The sequence below is a fragment of the Gossypium hirsutum genome, chromosome A13 (assembly GCF_007990345.1).
Source record: "Gossypium hirsutum isolate 1008001.06 chromosome A13, Gossypium_hirsutum_v2.1, whole genome shotgun sequence".
Lineage (NCBI taxonomy): Eukaryota > Viridiplantae > Streptophyta > Magnoliopsida > Malvales > Malvaceae > Gossypium > Gossypium hirsutum.
Window position 1 is genome coordinate 6,011,972 of NC_053436.1, and position 14,475 is coordinate 6,026,446.

A 14,475-nucleotide genomic window follows, 5' to 3' on the forward strand; every position below is an offset into this window, starting at 1 on the left:
TTTTTATTAAATTTATGGATATGACTCTTTAAAATAAAAATAAAATTTTTATTTTTAAATTCAATAAATATAGGAATTAAATTCTTTAAAATTAAAATTAAAAAAAACTAATTTTTAAATATGCAAAGACATACAAACTTGAAGTATATTTTAATGAGTAAATTGTATCAAAGGTCCCCGAACTATGATTCTTATTTTAAATTGGTCTATAAATTTTAAAACGTTTTAATTGCATCAAATTCACTGTTAACACATCAAATTCTATATGACATAATTTAAAATTTAAAAGGTGTGGTTCGTATTTTAATATGGCTCTTGTATGCAAGCAAGGGTGGAGATTCTTTTCTATGCCTTAGACGCTTACGAGTAGAACTGTTGAAGGCAAGGATTTAAATAGCGGTCCGATATTGGTATAGCAGCCGCTATATAGCGATAGCGACGTTGTCCGAAACTGCTACTACCGAAACCACTATTATGTTTTACAATAAGTTGTGCAAATTTAAAAAAAAATTCACAACCACGATACCCGTAGTGACGGCAATAACATCCGTTATGTCCGCAACCGCGATAAACGCAATGTGACTGAAAACGAGGCCGCGACTGCAATTTAAATCCCCGGTTGAGGGATCTAACTCCTCTTTCATTTGGAGGAGTCTCTTTAGAAGGTATGAGATGAAGATTTGGTGATGATTCAGCTTTTGCATGACCCTTGGCTGAAAGAAGAGGCTAATTTTTATGTTAATATTGAAGGTACTCCGGGTCTTGAAGATATACGTGTCAGTGATTTGTTACAGGTGGATAGTATGGATTGGGAAAATGATCTCTTAAATGGCCTGCTCGCTCCCATGGATGTTGAATGTGTCAGATGTGTTCCCATTAGTCTCCTAAAGCCTAGTGACGACCTCGTTTGGCATTTCTCTAAACCAGGCAGTTATGATGTTAAATCCGATTATGTGTTGGCTGAACCCGCAGATTCCTTGATCCTCACCCATTATAGGCTCATACGGACCAAGTTCAGTTCAGGGGAATACATTTCCCTATGGCCATGCAGAGGTGAAAACCTCATGAAGACATAAGTACGGATGTATTCCCGAAGCGATCCCCTAGCCCCTGCGGAGGTGAAAACCTCACGAAGGCATAGTTTCTCACTCCCACTTAAGAGGTGCGACCCCAACGGTCATGCAATATGGTGCGAAAGCATATCAAAAGTAAATTCAACAAGGACACAGAAGATACAATGCGAAGATCGTGGATTTTTAGAAAAACAAACTTCAAATTTCGACAAGACGACAGAAAATAATCAATTTACAGCTCGACTCTCTTTATGGGTCCCCAGCGGAGTCGCCAAGCTGTCGAAACTATTTTTTTTTTAAAAGCGGAGATCGACTTTAAAATGAAAATGGAGTCGCCACCAATCCTTTTTGTGGTGTGATTGGGCCACCTTATAAAACATTTTGGTCTACAAATTTTGAGAAAATAGGCTCGGGAGTCAGTTACATATGAGGAAGGATTAGCACCCCCAATACGCCTAAAATCGGTACTTTATTGATTAATTTATGTCTTAATGTCGAAAATTAAAGATTTGAAAATATTTTAAAGCACGATCCTCCTTTTTGAAACATTTGAGTAAATTAAACGTGAGTTAAAGACCATCTCGCTTCAAGGTAAAACGTCACGTCTAGTACGGTAGGACAAACGTTTTTGACCCCCGATTATGAGCTTGTCTTTTATTTAAAAAAAAATCGTGCACTTTATTCTTTTAAAAAAAAGGGTATTCGGATATTTAAATCAAACGTAAAGCCACAACCCAGTACGGTAGGGCATGATTTTTCAAATTTTTTAAATACAGAACACTGCCTCCCCCTTTTCAAAACTTGGAGAAATTCAATAAGAAGGATATCGAACAAAAACCGAAATCCAATATGATAGGGCACAATTTTCTGAGCTTTCAAATATCGAAAATTGCCTTTGTTTAGGAGAAAATTTGGAGAATAAATCGATTAAGAAGGATATTCGAATACTTAAATCGAATAAAAAACGAAGCCCAGTACGGTAGGGCACATTTTTTAAAATAATTAAGTATAGAAAATTGCCCTTATTAAAAACTATTTGGGAATAAAATGTTGAATAAAATACTTAAATCGAATATAAAAAAACGAACCCAATACGGTAGGGCACGTTTTTTAAAACAATTAAGTATAGAAAATTGTCTTCATGTTAAAAACAAATTGAGAATACATTGTGGAATAAAAGAATTAAAACGATTAAAATTTGGGGAGGAAAAAAAATGATATGCAACATAATAATAATACAATTAATAACTCAATCAATATAAATAAAAAAATAAATATAGAGAAAATTAGCAACAGCAATAATAATGATAAAAATATAAAAATATGATAAATGTAGCAATAATAATATTAATAGTAAAATAAAAACATAATGATAAAATAATATATATTAATGACGATATTAAATATAATGATAAAAGTGAAAATTAAAATAATAACTATACTAAAATAACATAATAATATAGTATGTAAAAACAATTTGAAAATTTTAAAAGAAATAATAGATATAATATAATAAATATAATAATGAGTAAAAGAATTATCACATTTAAAATAATTAACCTTTAATAAAAATAAAATGAATATATAATATTAAATAATTAATATAATAATATGAAATCAAAACTCAAATTAATTAGTTTTAATAGAAAAATAATAAAAATGTGATAATAATAATATGCGTATAAAAAGTAATATTAAATGACTAATAAAAAATGGTAAAAATAAATAGTAAAAATAATAGAAATAATAATAATATAATAGTGCGAATAACATTGAAAAGCATGTACAGGTGTAAAATAATAAACAAAAAAAACAAAATAATAATAATGTGAATAATATAATAGGTGAATATAATATTTTAAAAAAAACTGAAAGTAATTAGAGCAGTAAAAGGCTTGGGATTTAATTATAATCAAAGCGAAACATGGGGTGCGAATTATACAATATAAAGAAATAACAAATCATGAACTGGGATCAAAGTAGACATGCGTGCAAAGGGGAAGGATCAGCAGCATAAATATTCCCTTCAAAGCACAAAAGCACGGGTCCCATCCCTCCCAAACGACACCATTTTATTTGATATTTAAAAAACTAAAGGGGCCAAACAAGATAGAAAAGAAAAAAAATTGAACGGTAGTCTGCCATTTTTAAAAGAAACCATAGCCCTTTTATTTTTCTTTGCGGGATTTGATGACCAAGAATCAAGCCACTGCCGGACCACCACCATTGCCGGTCACCACATACAGTAACCGAAGTTTAAAAAGAAAAGTTCTTTTTATCTTTTTTATCCTCTTTAATAGATGAACAAACAACAAAATGGTTAGTTTCGAAAACACAAAGGAAAAAAATGAAAAAAAGAAGAAACAAACAACAACCTTGGTGGTTTTCGGTTTGCCAGATCTGTTTTGCTCTCAATCGATGGTGTAGGCTTTTTGTTTGTCTGATCGGTGGTTATTTCCCTATATTCGAATGCTTGTATTTTGGTAAAATTCTTGCTCTTTGATTTTTAGATGCCACTATTTGTATCAAATCTGCGTTTTTATTGAATAATCCCCAAAAAAAAAAACATTGTTACACTCTCATGACTTTATAGCCTAAATTCTAACAGTTTCTGCCTCTTTTTGCTGTAGGTGAAGGCAAAACGTGGGAATGGAGGCATGGAGGCAGAGAACGTGGGTAGTGGAAGCATGAAGGCAGTTGGAGGCTAGGGTTTGGCTGAAAATGTTTTGGGGTTTGTGGGCTAGGGTTAAGTATTTGGGCTTCAAAATTGGGTCTGTTTTTATTTTTTGTTTTTTTGTTGTTGAATTCTATTTTGGACTTGTTTTTGTGCTTTATGTAATTTGGGCCGGGCAAAAATTGGGTTTTACAGCTGCCCCTCTTTGCTCGTTGTTGTGTAACGAGAACGAAACAAAGACTTTAGAAAGACCAATTTTGCCCGGTCTTGTTGAATCCTGACTCCTTGTTGCTCATCTTGCTCAAGTAGCCACATTCCATCCCACTGCATCTTCAGGGGTATAGAAATTAACATTTCGATCCACTCCAATAGGTTTCAGAGAGAAGAGATTTGTAGCTTCAATCTACTCTACTGGCACTTGAAGGAGATAATAACTGGTAACTTCAACTTGTTCCACTACTACTTAGGGACACGAGGTTTGTATCTTCAACTCTCTCTCTGCAACTTCAAAGAAATAAGGTTTGGTATCTTCGATTTGCTTCACCACTACTTAGGAAGATAAGATCTGCTATCTTCAGTCTGCTCCGCTGCAACTTCAGGGAGATAAGACTTGTAATTTCAACATGCTCTCTGCAACTTCAGAGAGATAAGGTTTATTGTCTTCGATCTGCTCCACTACTGCTTAGGGAGATAAAATCTGTAATCTTCGGCCTGTTACCCTACTGCTTAGGGAGTTAAAGCCTGTTCATCGTCTTCGATAAAGCCTGTTCATCGTCTTCGATCTGCTCCACTACTGCTTAGGGAGATAAGATCTGTAATTTTTTAGCCTATTACCCTACTGCTTAGGGGGTCAAAGCTAGTGGCTTGAATCTGCTCTGCTCTTACTCGGCGAAGATAAGATCTGCTGAAAATTGATCTGCTCCGCTCTTACTTAGCGAATATAAGATCTGCTTAAAACTTGTAGTTTCAATCTTGCTATATGACCACTGAAGAATCTATCTGTAAAATTGATTTCTTGAGGTTTATGCCTACGTCAAATGATTAAGATGCCATGATTAACATGAATCAAATGCTCCTAACTAAATGTGTCATGAATGACATTTGTATGAATGTAGAATGTCATGAAAATGATCCCCTTTTTAGGTTATTACTATTCGTCATTTATCAAAAATTTATCACTGCCATATAATCCTATCCTCTTTACTCAACTAGTATCCTTGATAGAAAATCCACTTCTTAAATCCATTCCACTTCGACTCAGGCGTATAGGATTTGTACCATCTTTTCAATCAAATGGTCTATTAAACCCTCTCTAGGGAATATGACCAGATGCAAAATCTTAATCTATTTTCCAATCATGATTTCACTTTAATACTTGAGTGGACATTGCTTATTATTCGTCGAGGTACCTCTGACAAACAAAATCCTGAGAAGTGCACTAAACTAGACCCCTTTTTTCAACATTTCCAACCCTTAGGCTTGAGGAGTTCTGAACAATAGTCCTGTTTCCGATTCTTGCAACATTAGAAGTTTCCGAAGTAATATGTAAAACCTCCTTTGTGAAAGTATTATTAGTCCATTAATCGTTAGTTCAATGCAAAAAATGCTCGAAAAAGAAAAAAGGAGAGAGAAGAAGATGAGGAAAATAATAATAATAATAGGCTAACAGGAAATTATTTGAGAGCATAGCTCAAAAAACGTTAATTAAAGATGGCAAATACCATAAGAAGGAAAATTTATTGAGAGCATAGCTTAGAACAAATAGAAAAGCAAAACAAATACAACATAGGTGAGATGTGAACTAGGTGCCCCAGATATCACCGTCCGAGCTTCCCGGTACAAAGTTCTTGAAGACCATTCTGAGCTTATCATATGCCTAGGAGATCTAACGTATTTTGTCGATGCCCCAAGACATACGTGCTTTCTCTTCATTAATTCCAGCACAGTAAAATTACCGCATGCCCCATCCTTGGTCAAAATTTGAATTGCCCTTTTCGGGTTTTCAATTCAAAACCCCTTTAGTCTCAAGGCGCCCTTTGCGGGTTTTCACCTTGGCCTCACCCTTTTATTTTTTTAGGTGCCCTTTTCGGGTTTTCAATTCATAACCCCTTTGGTCTCAAGGCGTCCTTTGTGGGTTTTCACCTTGGCCTCACCCCCTTTTTTTTAGGTGCCCTTTACGGGTTTTCACCTCTTAAGTGAAATACTTCTTGACTGAATCTGAATTTACTGGGTTAGGCAGGCTCCTACTATCCATCTCAGTTAATATCAGTGCTCCTCCAGAAAAAGCCTTATTTACCACGTAAGGTCCTTCCTAGTTTGGCATCCATTTCCCTCTAAAATCTTTTTGCATAGGGAGAATTTGTTTCAACACCAAATCCCCCTCACGGAATACTCTAGGGCGAACTTTTTTGTTGTAAGCTCGCATCATTCGCCTTTGGTACATTTGACCATGATGAATAGCCTTCAGTCTCTTTTCTTCAATCAAATTCAGCTGATCATACCGGGACTGAATCCATTCTGCTTCGTCTAGCTTCAACTCTGATAAAACCCGAAAAGAAGGAATTTCGACTTCAATGGGCAAAACTGCCTCCATCCCATAAACTAATGAGTAAGGTGTTGCATCGGTAGAAGTTTTGACAGATGTTTGATAGGCATAAAGAGCAAATGGTAACTTTTCATGCCAATCCTTGTAGGTCTCAGTCATTTTTCCCACGATCCTTTTGATATTCTTATTGGCTGCCTCAACCGCACCATTCATTTTTGGACGATAAGGTGACGAGTTATGGTGCTTAATCTTGAACTGCCTGCAAACCTCTACTATCACGCTGTTATTCAAATTCAACGCGTTGTCTGATATGATCTTTTCTAGCATACCATATTGACATGTGATTTCTTTTTTCAAGAACTTACTGACTGTCGACTTTGTAACGTTGGTATATGAAGCAGCCTCTACCCACTTAGTGAAGTAATAGATAACCACAAAGATGAATTGATGCCCATTAGAAACCTTCGGTGAAATCGACCCAATAAGGTCCATGCCCCACATTGAGAAAGGCCACGGAGAAGTCACGACATGAAGGGGTGAAGGAGACACGTGGATCTTGTCACCATAAATCTGGCACTTATGGCATTTCTTGGCATAGCTGATGCAATCTCCTTCCATTGTGGACCAGTAGTACCCGAATCTCATAATTTGCCAGGCCATTGTGAACCCATTGGCATGCGTCCTGCAGACACCCTCATGGACCTCTTCCAGGATTTTCTTAGCTTCAACAGCATCAACACACCTTAACAGTACCTGATCTTTCCTCCTTTTATACAGGACTTCTCCATCCAAGACATAGTCATTGGCTAGCCTTCTCAACGTTCTTTTATCATTTTCCGTTGCCTGGACAGGGTATTCACGACTCTTCACGTATCGCAGAATGTCATGATACTAAGGATGGTTATTTCTTTCTTCTTCTTCGTCTATATTGCAGCAATGAGTTGGAGCATCGCAAATACTTATCTGGATTGGATTCATATCTCCTTGTTCATTTATTCTGATCATAGAAGCTAATGTAGCCAGGGCATCAGCCATCTGATTTTCATCACGCGAGAGATAAAAGAAAGTGACGTCATCAAACTGCTCAATTAATTCCAGAACTAACATTCGATAACTGATCAATTTGGGATCTCTCGTCTCCCATTCACTTTTGAGCTGATAGATCACCAATGCAGAGTCTCCATATACCTCTAGCACTTTGATTTTTTGATCTATGGCCACACGAATTCCCATGATACATGCCTCGTACTCTGCCATATTGTTTGTGCGGTCAAAATCCAACTTGCAAGTGAATGGATAATGATCTCCACTTGGGGATATCAAAACTGCCCCAATTCAATTACCAATGGCATTTAATGGACCATCAAAATTTAGTTTCCAAGAAAAATTTTCGGACGTGCCTTCATCGGTAGTTGCCACATACATTAAATCTTCATTGAAAAATCAAAGTTCAGAGGCTCATAATCTTTTAAGGCTCTACTGGCTAGAAAATCTGCTATGGCACTCCCTTTAATGGCCTTCTAGTTTACGTAGACTATGTCAAACTCGGAAAGTAGAATTTGCCATCGGGTCATTCTTCCACTCAACGCAGTTGATTCCATCATGTACTTTAAAGGGTCTAGTTTTGAAATTAACCACGTCGTATGGTACAACATGTACTGCCTCAATCTCCGGGTGGTCCAAACCAAAGCGCAACATAAATTTTCAATTGACGAATATCTCATTTCACACTCAGTGAATTTTTTACTGAGGTAATATATCGCATTTTTCTTCCTTCCGGTCTCATCATGTTGGCCAAGCACACATCCCATTGAATTGTCAAATACTGTTAAATACAATATCAGTGGCCTATCAGGACTAGGCGGCGTCAGCACTGGATGGTTGGACAAGTAATGTTTAACTTTGTCGAAGGCTTTTTGGCACTCATCATCCCATACACCTAGATTGTGTTTCTTAAGGAGACGAAATATGGGGTCACATTTCTCTGTTAGTTGTGAAATGAACCGGGCAATGTAGTTTAATCTTCCTAGGAAACCACGAACTTCTTTTTGAGTACGGGGTGGAGGCAGTTCCTGTATAGCTCTGACTTTATCCAGGTCAACTATAACTCTTTTTTCACTGACGACAAAACCCAGTAATTTTCCTGACCTGGCTCTAAAAGTACATTTCGTCGGATTGAGTTTAAGCTGAAATTTTTTCAACTTCAAAAATAACCTCCTTAAGACTTGTAAGTGCTCATTTTTTGTTCGAGACTTTGCGATCATGTCGTCAACGTAAACCTCGATTTCTTTATGCATCATGTCATGAAAGAGGGTTACCATAGCCTTTTGATACGTTGCTCCCGCGTTCTTCAAACCGAATGGTATCACCTTATAGCAAAACGTTTCCCATAAGGTTATGAACATAGTCTTTTCCATGTCTTCAGAATGCATCTTAATTTGATTATACCCCGAGAATCCATCCATAAAAGAGAACAGTGAATAGCCCGCCGTATTATCTACTAGGGTATCAATATGAGGCAACGGGAAGTTGTCCTTTGGACTAGCTTTGTTTAGGTCTCTGTAATCCAAACACATCCGCACTTTTCCATCTTTTTTAGGGACAGGGACAACATTAGCTACCCATTCTGGGTAATTAACCGCTTGTAAGAAACCAGCATCAAATTACTTCTTGACCTCTTCCTTTACTTTCACTGCCATATCGGGTCTCATCCTTCGGAGTTTCTGCTGTACCGGCTTGCACTCCTTCTTTGTGGGAACACGGCGTATCACAATATTAGGGTTTAAACCTAGAATATCTTGATACGTCCATGCAAAGACATCCTTGAACTCTCGCAATAATTCAATAAGGTCCTGTCTTGTCTTTTAATTGATGCAAGTGCCAATTTTCACCTCATTTCCTTCTTCCAGGGTCACGCTCTCAATTGTCTCCTGGTGAGGCAGAATCTGTTTCACTTCTCGCTCTACCATCCTTAACAAGTCCGGAGATAAACTATAATCCTCGTTATCTTCAAAATCCTGAGATCCCTCTAAGCGCAAATTTTGCTCAAAAAGAGATTCAGGGTCCATATCAGTACTACTCGTGTCATTGATATCTGGGGACCTGTTACAAATATGAAAGAATGTCCAAAAAGGAATCTAAGAATAACTTATTTGTAACATGAAAATGAATGAAAATAGAACAAAATATTTGCTCGAAAAGTGAGGAAAATGCATTTCTTTATTGAAATAATGATATTTAAACATGAGCCTATTTCACAAAAGATTCTTATTGTTCTAGGCTGAAAACAATAAGTATGTACTGAACATTACTTTAAATTTGCTCTAAAAATATAGGAATATCTTCTGCAGTCCAATTTTTAGCACACTTCCAGGCTCGTAAGGGAGAATACCCGATAAGTTTCCTTCTTCTACTCATTCTCCAAGGATAGCATTAATGCTTAGGCTATCGCACATGTCTTCAAAATATTCTTCCCTTGTCATTCCGCTCTCAAGATGAATCATTCCTCCTGACACAAAAGTTTTGGATATGTGGGGAAAGCTCATTGGCTCCCATTTGACTTCTGCCCCACTTAACCGTGCTCTTCGTCTCTCTTGTCTCTTCTCTACTTCCTTTCTTCTTTGTTTTGCATCCGGCTCATATCTCAAGCCAAAGTAATCCTGCTTATCAATCAAGACCGGTACCTCAACCCTTCCATGCAGATACTTTTCGAGTCCCATTCCGGACAATGCTCCGCTTCCAACCATCAGTTGTAAACCCATTTTCATAGCACTGGACACTTTGGGCATCAGGATCTTACTTCCCTCCATAACAAAAGTGGCATTCACAAATTCCAATGAACGAAAAACATACTCCAACGCCCCATTATCCTTCTCAATGTATAGTGCATCACTGGTCACAGATGCAATAATATCCTCTTCCGTGTTTATTGTTATCAATCGACCCTCCATTATCAATTTCAACTTTTGATGCAATGATGACAGTACTGCCCCTGCCGCATGAATCCAAGGCCTCCCTAACAGGCAATTATAGGAGGGCTTAATGTCCATCACTAAGAAATCTACCTCATATGTATTCAGACCAATTAAAAGAGGTACTTCGATTCTTCCTATCACATTTCTTTCAGTCTCGTCAAATGCTCTCACCATGTTCTGACACGTCTTTATGTGAGAGCTGTCTATTGGTAGCCTATTCAATGTAGATAAGGGCAAAACATTTAGTGCTGACTCATTATCAATTAGAACCCCCGGCACAGTATACCCCTTACAACGGGTAGTGATGTGTAAGGCCTTAGTAGATCCCCTACCCCCTGATGGTATTTCATCGTCGCTGAATGAGATGAAATTGTCTACACTTATGTTATTGATAAGGCGGTTTAGCTTGTTTACTGTGATGTCATTTGCAACATAGGTCTCATTTAACACATTCATTAACGCGTTACGGTGTATCTCCAAGCTTAAAAGTAAGGTCAGTACCGAGATGCGAGCTGACTGTTTGTGTAGCTGCTCCACGACACTATATTCACTGTGTTTTAAGAATTTCAAAAATTCCTTTGCCTCATTCTCAACTATTGGCTCCTTAACCGGTAGCTCCTCTCCTTGCTTCATTAAAGATTTCCCTTTTACTAAATCGGCTTTCGTATGGAAACCTACATCCTGGGCTTCCCCTTGGGTGTTGACCTAGTTCTTCCCTCCCGGAATTGTCACATTACAATTATAGCTCCAAGGTACCCTCTTGCTATCCTTATAAGGGAAAGCAACGGGGTTCTGTATCACTATTCTTGGTGCCATTTTCAATCCAACTTCATTAATCTTTGGCTGTAAAATAATTACTCTTGGGCGATTAATCTCACAGTCTTTTCCTAACGACCCTCCTTCCGAGGTGCATACATCTCTCTCTTCTACATATTCAAAGAATTCCTACTCTTTGTTGTCCATTAGTTCCTGTATTAGGGCCCTAAATTCATCACATTCTTGGATCTCATGATCCTCCTCATCATGGAACTCGTAATAGTTCCCTATTTTCTGGGGTCTGTTTCCCAAACTCTGCGCGATTAACTCTTTCTTCATTATTTCCTTCCAAACCTTTCTCAATGGTGTTCTTACTTCAGCCACAGTCATTCTAACTCTTTTTCCGGTATTCTCAATTACTGCATTTACCCCCTTGTCGGCATGATTGCGTAACGGATTTTCCCCGCCAGATGACTCATCGAATTTTATTATGCCCATTTCAAGGAGCTTTTCCACTAACCTCTTAAATGCGGTACAATTTTCTATCGCATGTCCTGTGATTACCGCATAGTATTCACATTGGACATTTTCGTTGTACCACTTGGGATACGAAGGTTGCATCGGTTTCAGGTAAACCGGGGATACAACATGTGCATTAAATAAAGTTGGATATAACTCCTTATACGTCACTGGGATGGACATAAACTGGAGTTTCTCCGTATTTCGCTTTGTATCAGACTCTTGCTTTGATGAGGCTTGCTGACTCGCGTTTACTATTCTCGGTTGATTCACAGTGATCAGTTTTGCATAACTCCTACTTACATTGTTTATTTCATTTTCTCTCTTTCGTGGGACCGACTTATTGGTGCTTTCCCCAGCTTCTATCTTTCCGCACCTTATTGCATTTTCTATCATCTCACAGGATATTACTATATCTGAAAAACTCTTGGTTGCGCCTTCTAGCAAGTGATTGATGAAAGGTGCTTTCAGGGTATTGATAAACAACATGGTCGTTTCCTTCTCAAGCAGTGGCGGTTGAACCTGCATAGCGATTTCTCTCCATCTCTGGGCATATTGCCTAAAACTTTTGTTCAGCTTCTTTTCCATACTTTGTAAAGTGATTCTATCAGGCACTATATCCGTCACGTAGCCATATTGCTTCATAAAAGCTTGTGCCAAGTCTTTCCATGAACTAATTTGGCCCCGATTCAACTGGTTATACCATTTGGCCGCTGCCCCAATCAGGCTATCTTGGAAGCAGTGGATTAATAACTGATCATTATGGATATATCCTGTCATCCTTCGACAGAACATTGTGATGTGAGCCTCAGGACAACTGGTCTCGTTGTATTTCTCAAACTCCGGCATCTTGAACTTTGGAGGAAGTACTAGGTCTGGGACCAGGCTCAGATCCTTAGCATCAATCCCATCGTGATAATCAACATTCTCTAACGCTTTGAACTTCTCCTCAAACCATTTGCAACGATCCTCTAGGTTCTTTGGGATCTCCATTCTCGCCTTTTCCACCTCTACTGCCTCATCAAAATCAGGGACCGTGGGATTCACCAAATTATCCTCGGGGTTAGAGCTTGATCCCATTGGGAAATTTATCGGGGCTGAAGTACCAGTTTGACACGGAGGTTTAATGTTAACAGATACCCTTGGTTGTGGCATTTGAATGCCCACTGGAGTAAAGCCTGGGGGAATAGAAGGGTCCTCATCATCGTTTCCGGTACCAATCATAGGGCTCTTTCATTTATCCGAAGCTCTAGCCAACATTTGTGCAAATTGATTTATCATGTTTTTCTGGGATTCTAACATCTGATCCCTCATGTCCTATTGTATTTTGGCCAACTGCTCTTGCATCTGTAAATACAGTTGCTCTTGTATTTCCTTTTGCATCTGTTCTAATTTCTCTAATCTTTGGTCCATGGCTCTCGTTTTCCTTTGCGTACTATAGTGGTGCTTAATCGGTGAACTTTCACGAGCTTCCAAATTTAACTAAAATAAATTTTAATCATTTAGGGATCTTTTTTATGAAATTTAATGCATATGATATGATATAAATGCAAATGTACGAGATGAATGCAAAAAAGATGACGTCGAATCTGATTCAATTCCATTTAGAAAACTTTACTTAAAAACAAAATCCCTTACATAAAACGGATTACATATATGGCTTAGCCCTAATGCTCAAAACTTTCACTTTCCTAAGAAGGGAGGCTAACTCCTGCCCTCGATCTGACACTAACTCATATTTGGTACTTAGCACATCTGCCTGAACTACAAGAGTCTGTAAGTAATCAGCCACTTCTCGTATTTGGGCTATAGCTTGGCCCATGAGGTAATCTCTATCCCGGACCTGATCTTGAGATCGATGAAGCTGCTCGCTTAACTGACAGTTATTTGCTTCCAGTCGTTCAATTTGGAGCTCACAATTCTGAAGTGTAGACTTAAGCTCTTCTACTTTTCTTTTCAGATCCTCGATCTTGCTTAAACTGGCCTTTAATTCAATCACCGAGTTACGACTCCGATGCTGGTGTAGTACTTTCTCTAACTCAGCTACTCGGGCCCTTAACACCTTCTTTTCACTTTGACTATCATCCAAGCTCTTCTCTAACCCAGCCTCTCGTGCCTTAGTATCATGGAACTTCTTCTTCCACTGATCAGTTTTAGCCTTTTCTTCTTGAATTTCTTGCCTCTACTATTCAGATGTCTTACCTAAACCAGCGTTTTTTTACTAAAGCTCGATACTTCTTGTAATATTCCTTCAAGCTAGCAAGATCCTCTTCAACTTTTCTCTTTCCTTTTCTTAAATTCTCGGCCTTCGACTTCTGGACATCAACATCTAACTTCAAGTACACATTTTCCTCCTCCAACCGTTTCATTTTCTTTTCTAACTCCGAACTTTTCTTTTCGAAGTCTTGCCTTATAATTTCCAACTCAGAGGGAACCACTCGTAGATATTCCTCTATCAGTCGAGCATCTTCTAGGTTTGGCCTCAGAATGTTATCATTAACCCTTCTTCTCTGCCACTTGTTATACCCAAGGGTCACTATCGGGTTTACAGCAACTCCTTCCATCCGGTAGGTTCGGTTTCAGGCGTTACAAATCTCTTTGAACTTTTTCTTGTAATTATCCCATTTATAACAAAACTCGCTCTGAACCAGCCCCTGTGTTGCAGGTATGAATTGCCTCGACCTGTATTGCCTCGATACGAGGAAAGGGGCATAACCGATGCCTCCCCAAATCCCTAACAAAGGAACCCAATAATAATCTCCACAGCTGAAAATAATCTCACCGGGAACCATCCAAGGGGCTCTCCACTCGATATCATCCTCTTGAAGATTTTGCAGTATCGCCATCCATCTCTCCTCTGATATATTGTCCCTCCTCGACGTTGCCGCAATTTCCTTCAAAGGAGAGAAATTTTGGAGGAAGGGTTGATAAGAG

The 14,475-nt window shown here is 38.2% G+C and overlaps 3 protein-coding genes across 3 annotated transcripts; all 3 read right to left on the bottom strand.

Moving 5' to 3' along the window:
• Window positions 1-5,185: 5,185 nt before the first annotated feature.
• Window positions 5,186-8,868, bottom strand: LOC121212264 (uncharacterized). The gene is made up of 4 exons (XM_041084711.1): window positions 8,335-8,868; window positions 6,927-7,156; window positions 6,189-6,572; window positions 5,186-5,249 (listed from the first exon to the last, which is right to left on the bottom strand). The coding sequence occupies exons 1-4, from the start codon at window positions 8,866-8,868 to the stop codon at window positions 5,186-5,188; spliced, it is 1,212 nt and encodes a 403-aa protein (XP_040940645.1).
• Window positions 8,869-11,211: 2,343 nt separating this feature from the next.
• On the bottom strand, window positions 11,212-12,765 carry LOC121212265 (uncharacterized). Its single transcript, XM_041084712.1, has 2 exons — window positions 12,157-12,765; window positions 11,212-12,063 (listed from the first exon to the last, which is right to left on the bottom strand). Exons 1-2 carry the CDS (start codon window positions 12,763-12,765, stop codon window positions 11,212-11,214), a joined length of 1,461 nt encoding a protein of 486 aa, XP_040940646.1.
• A 424-nt stretch (window positions 12,766-13,189) lies between these two features.
• On the bottom strand, window positions 13,190-14,105 carry LOC121212266 (keratin, type II cytoskeletal I-like). Its single transcript, XM_041084713.1, has 2 exons — window positions 13,818-14,105; window positions 13,190-13,723 (listed from the first exon to the last, which is right to left on the bottom strand). The coding sequence occupies exons 1-2, from the start codon at window positions 14,103-14,105 to the stop codon at window positions 13,190-13,192; spliced, it is 822 nt and encodes a 273-aa protein (XP_040940647.1).
• Window positions 14,106-14,475: the final 370 nt, after the last annotated feature.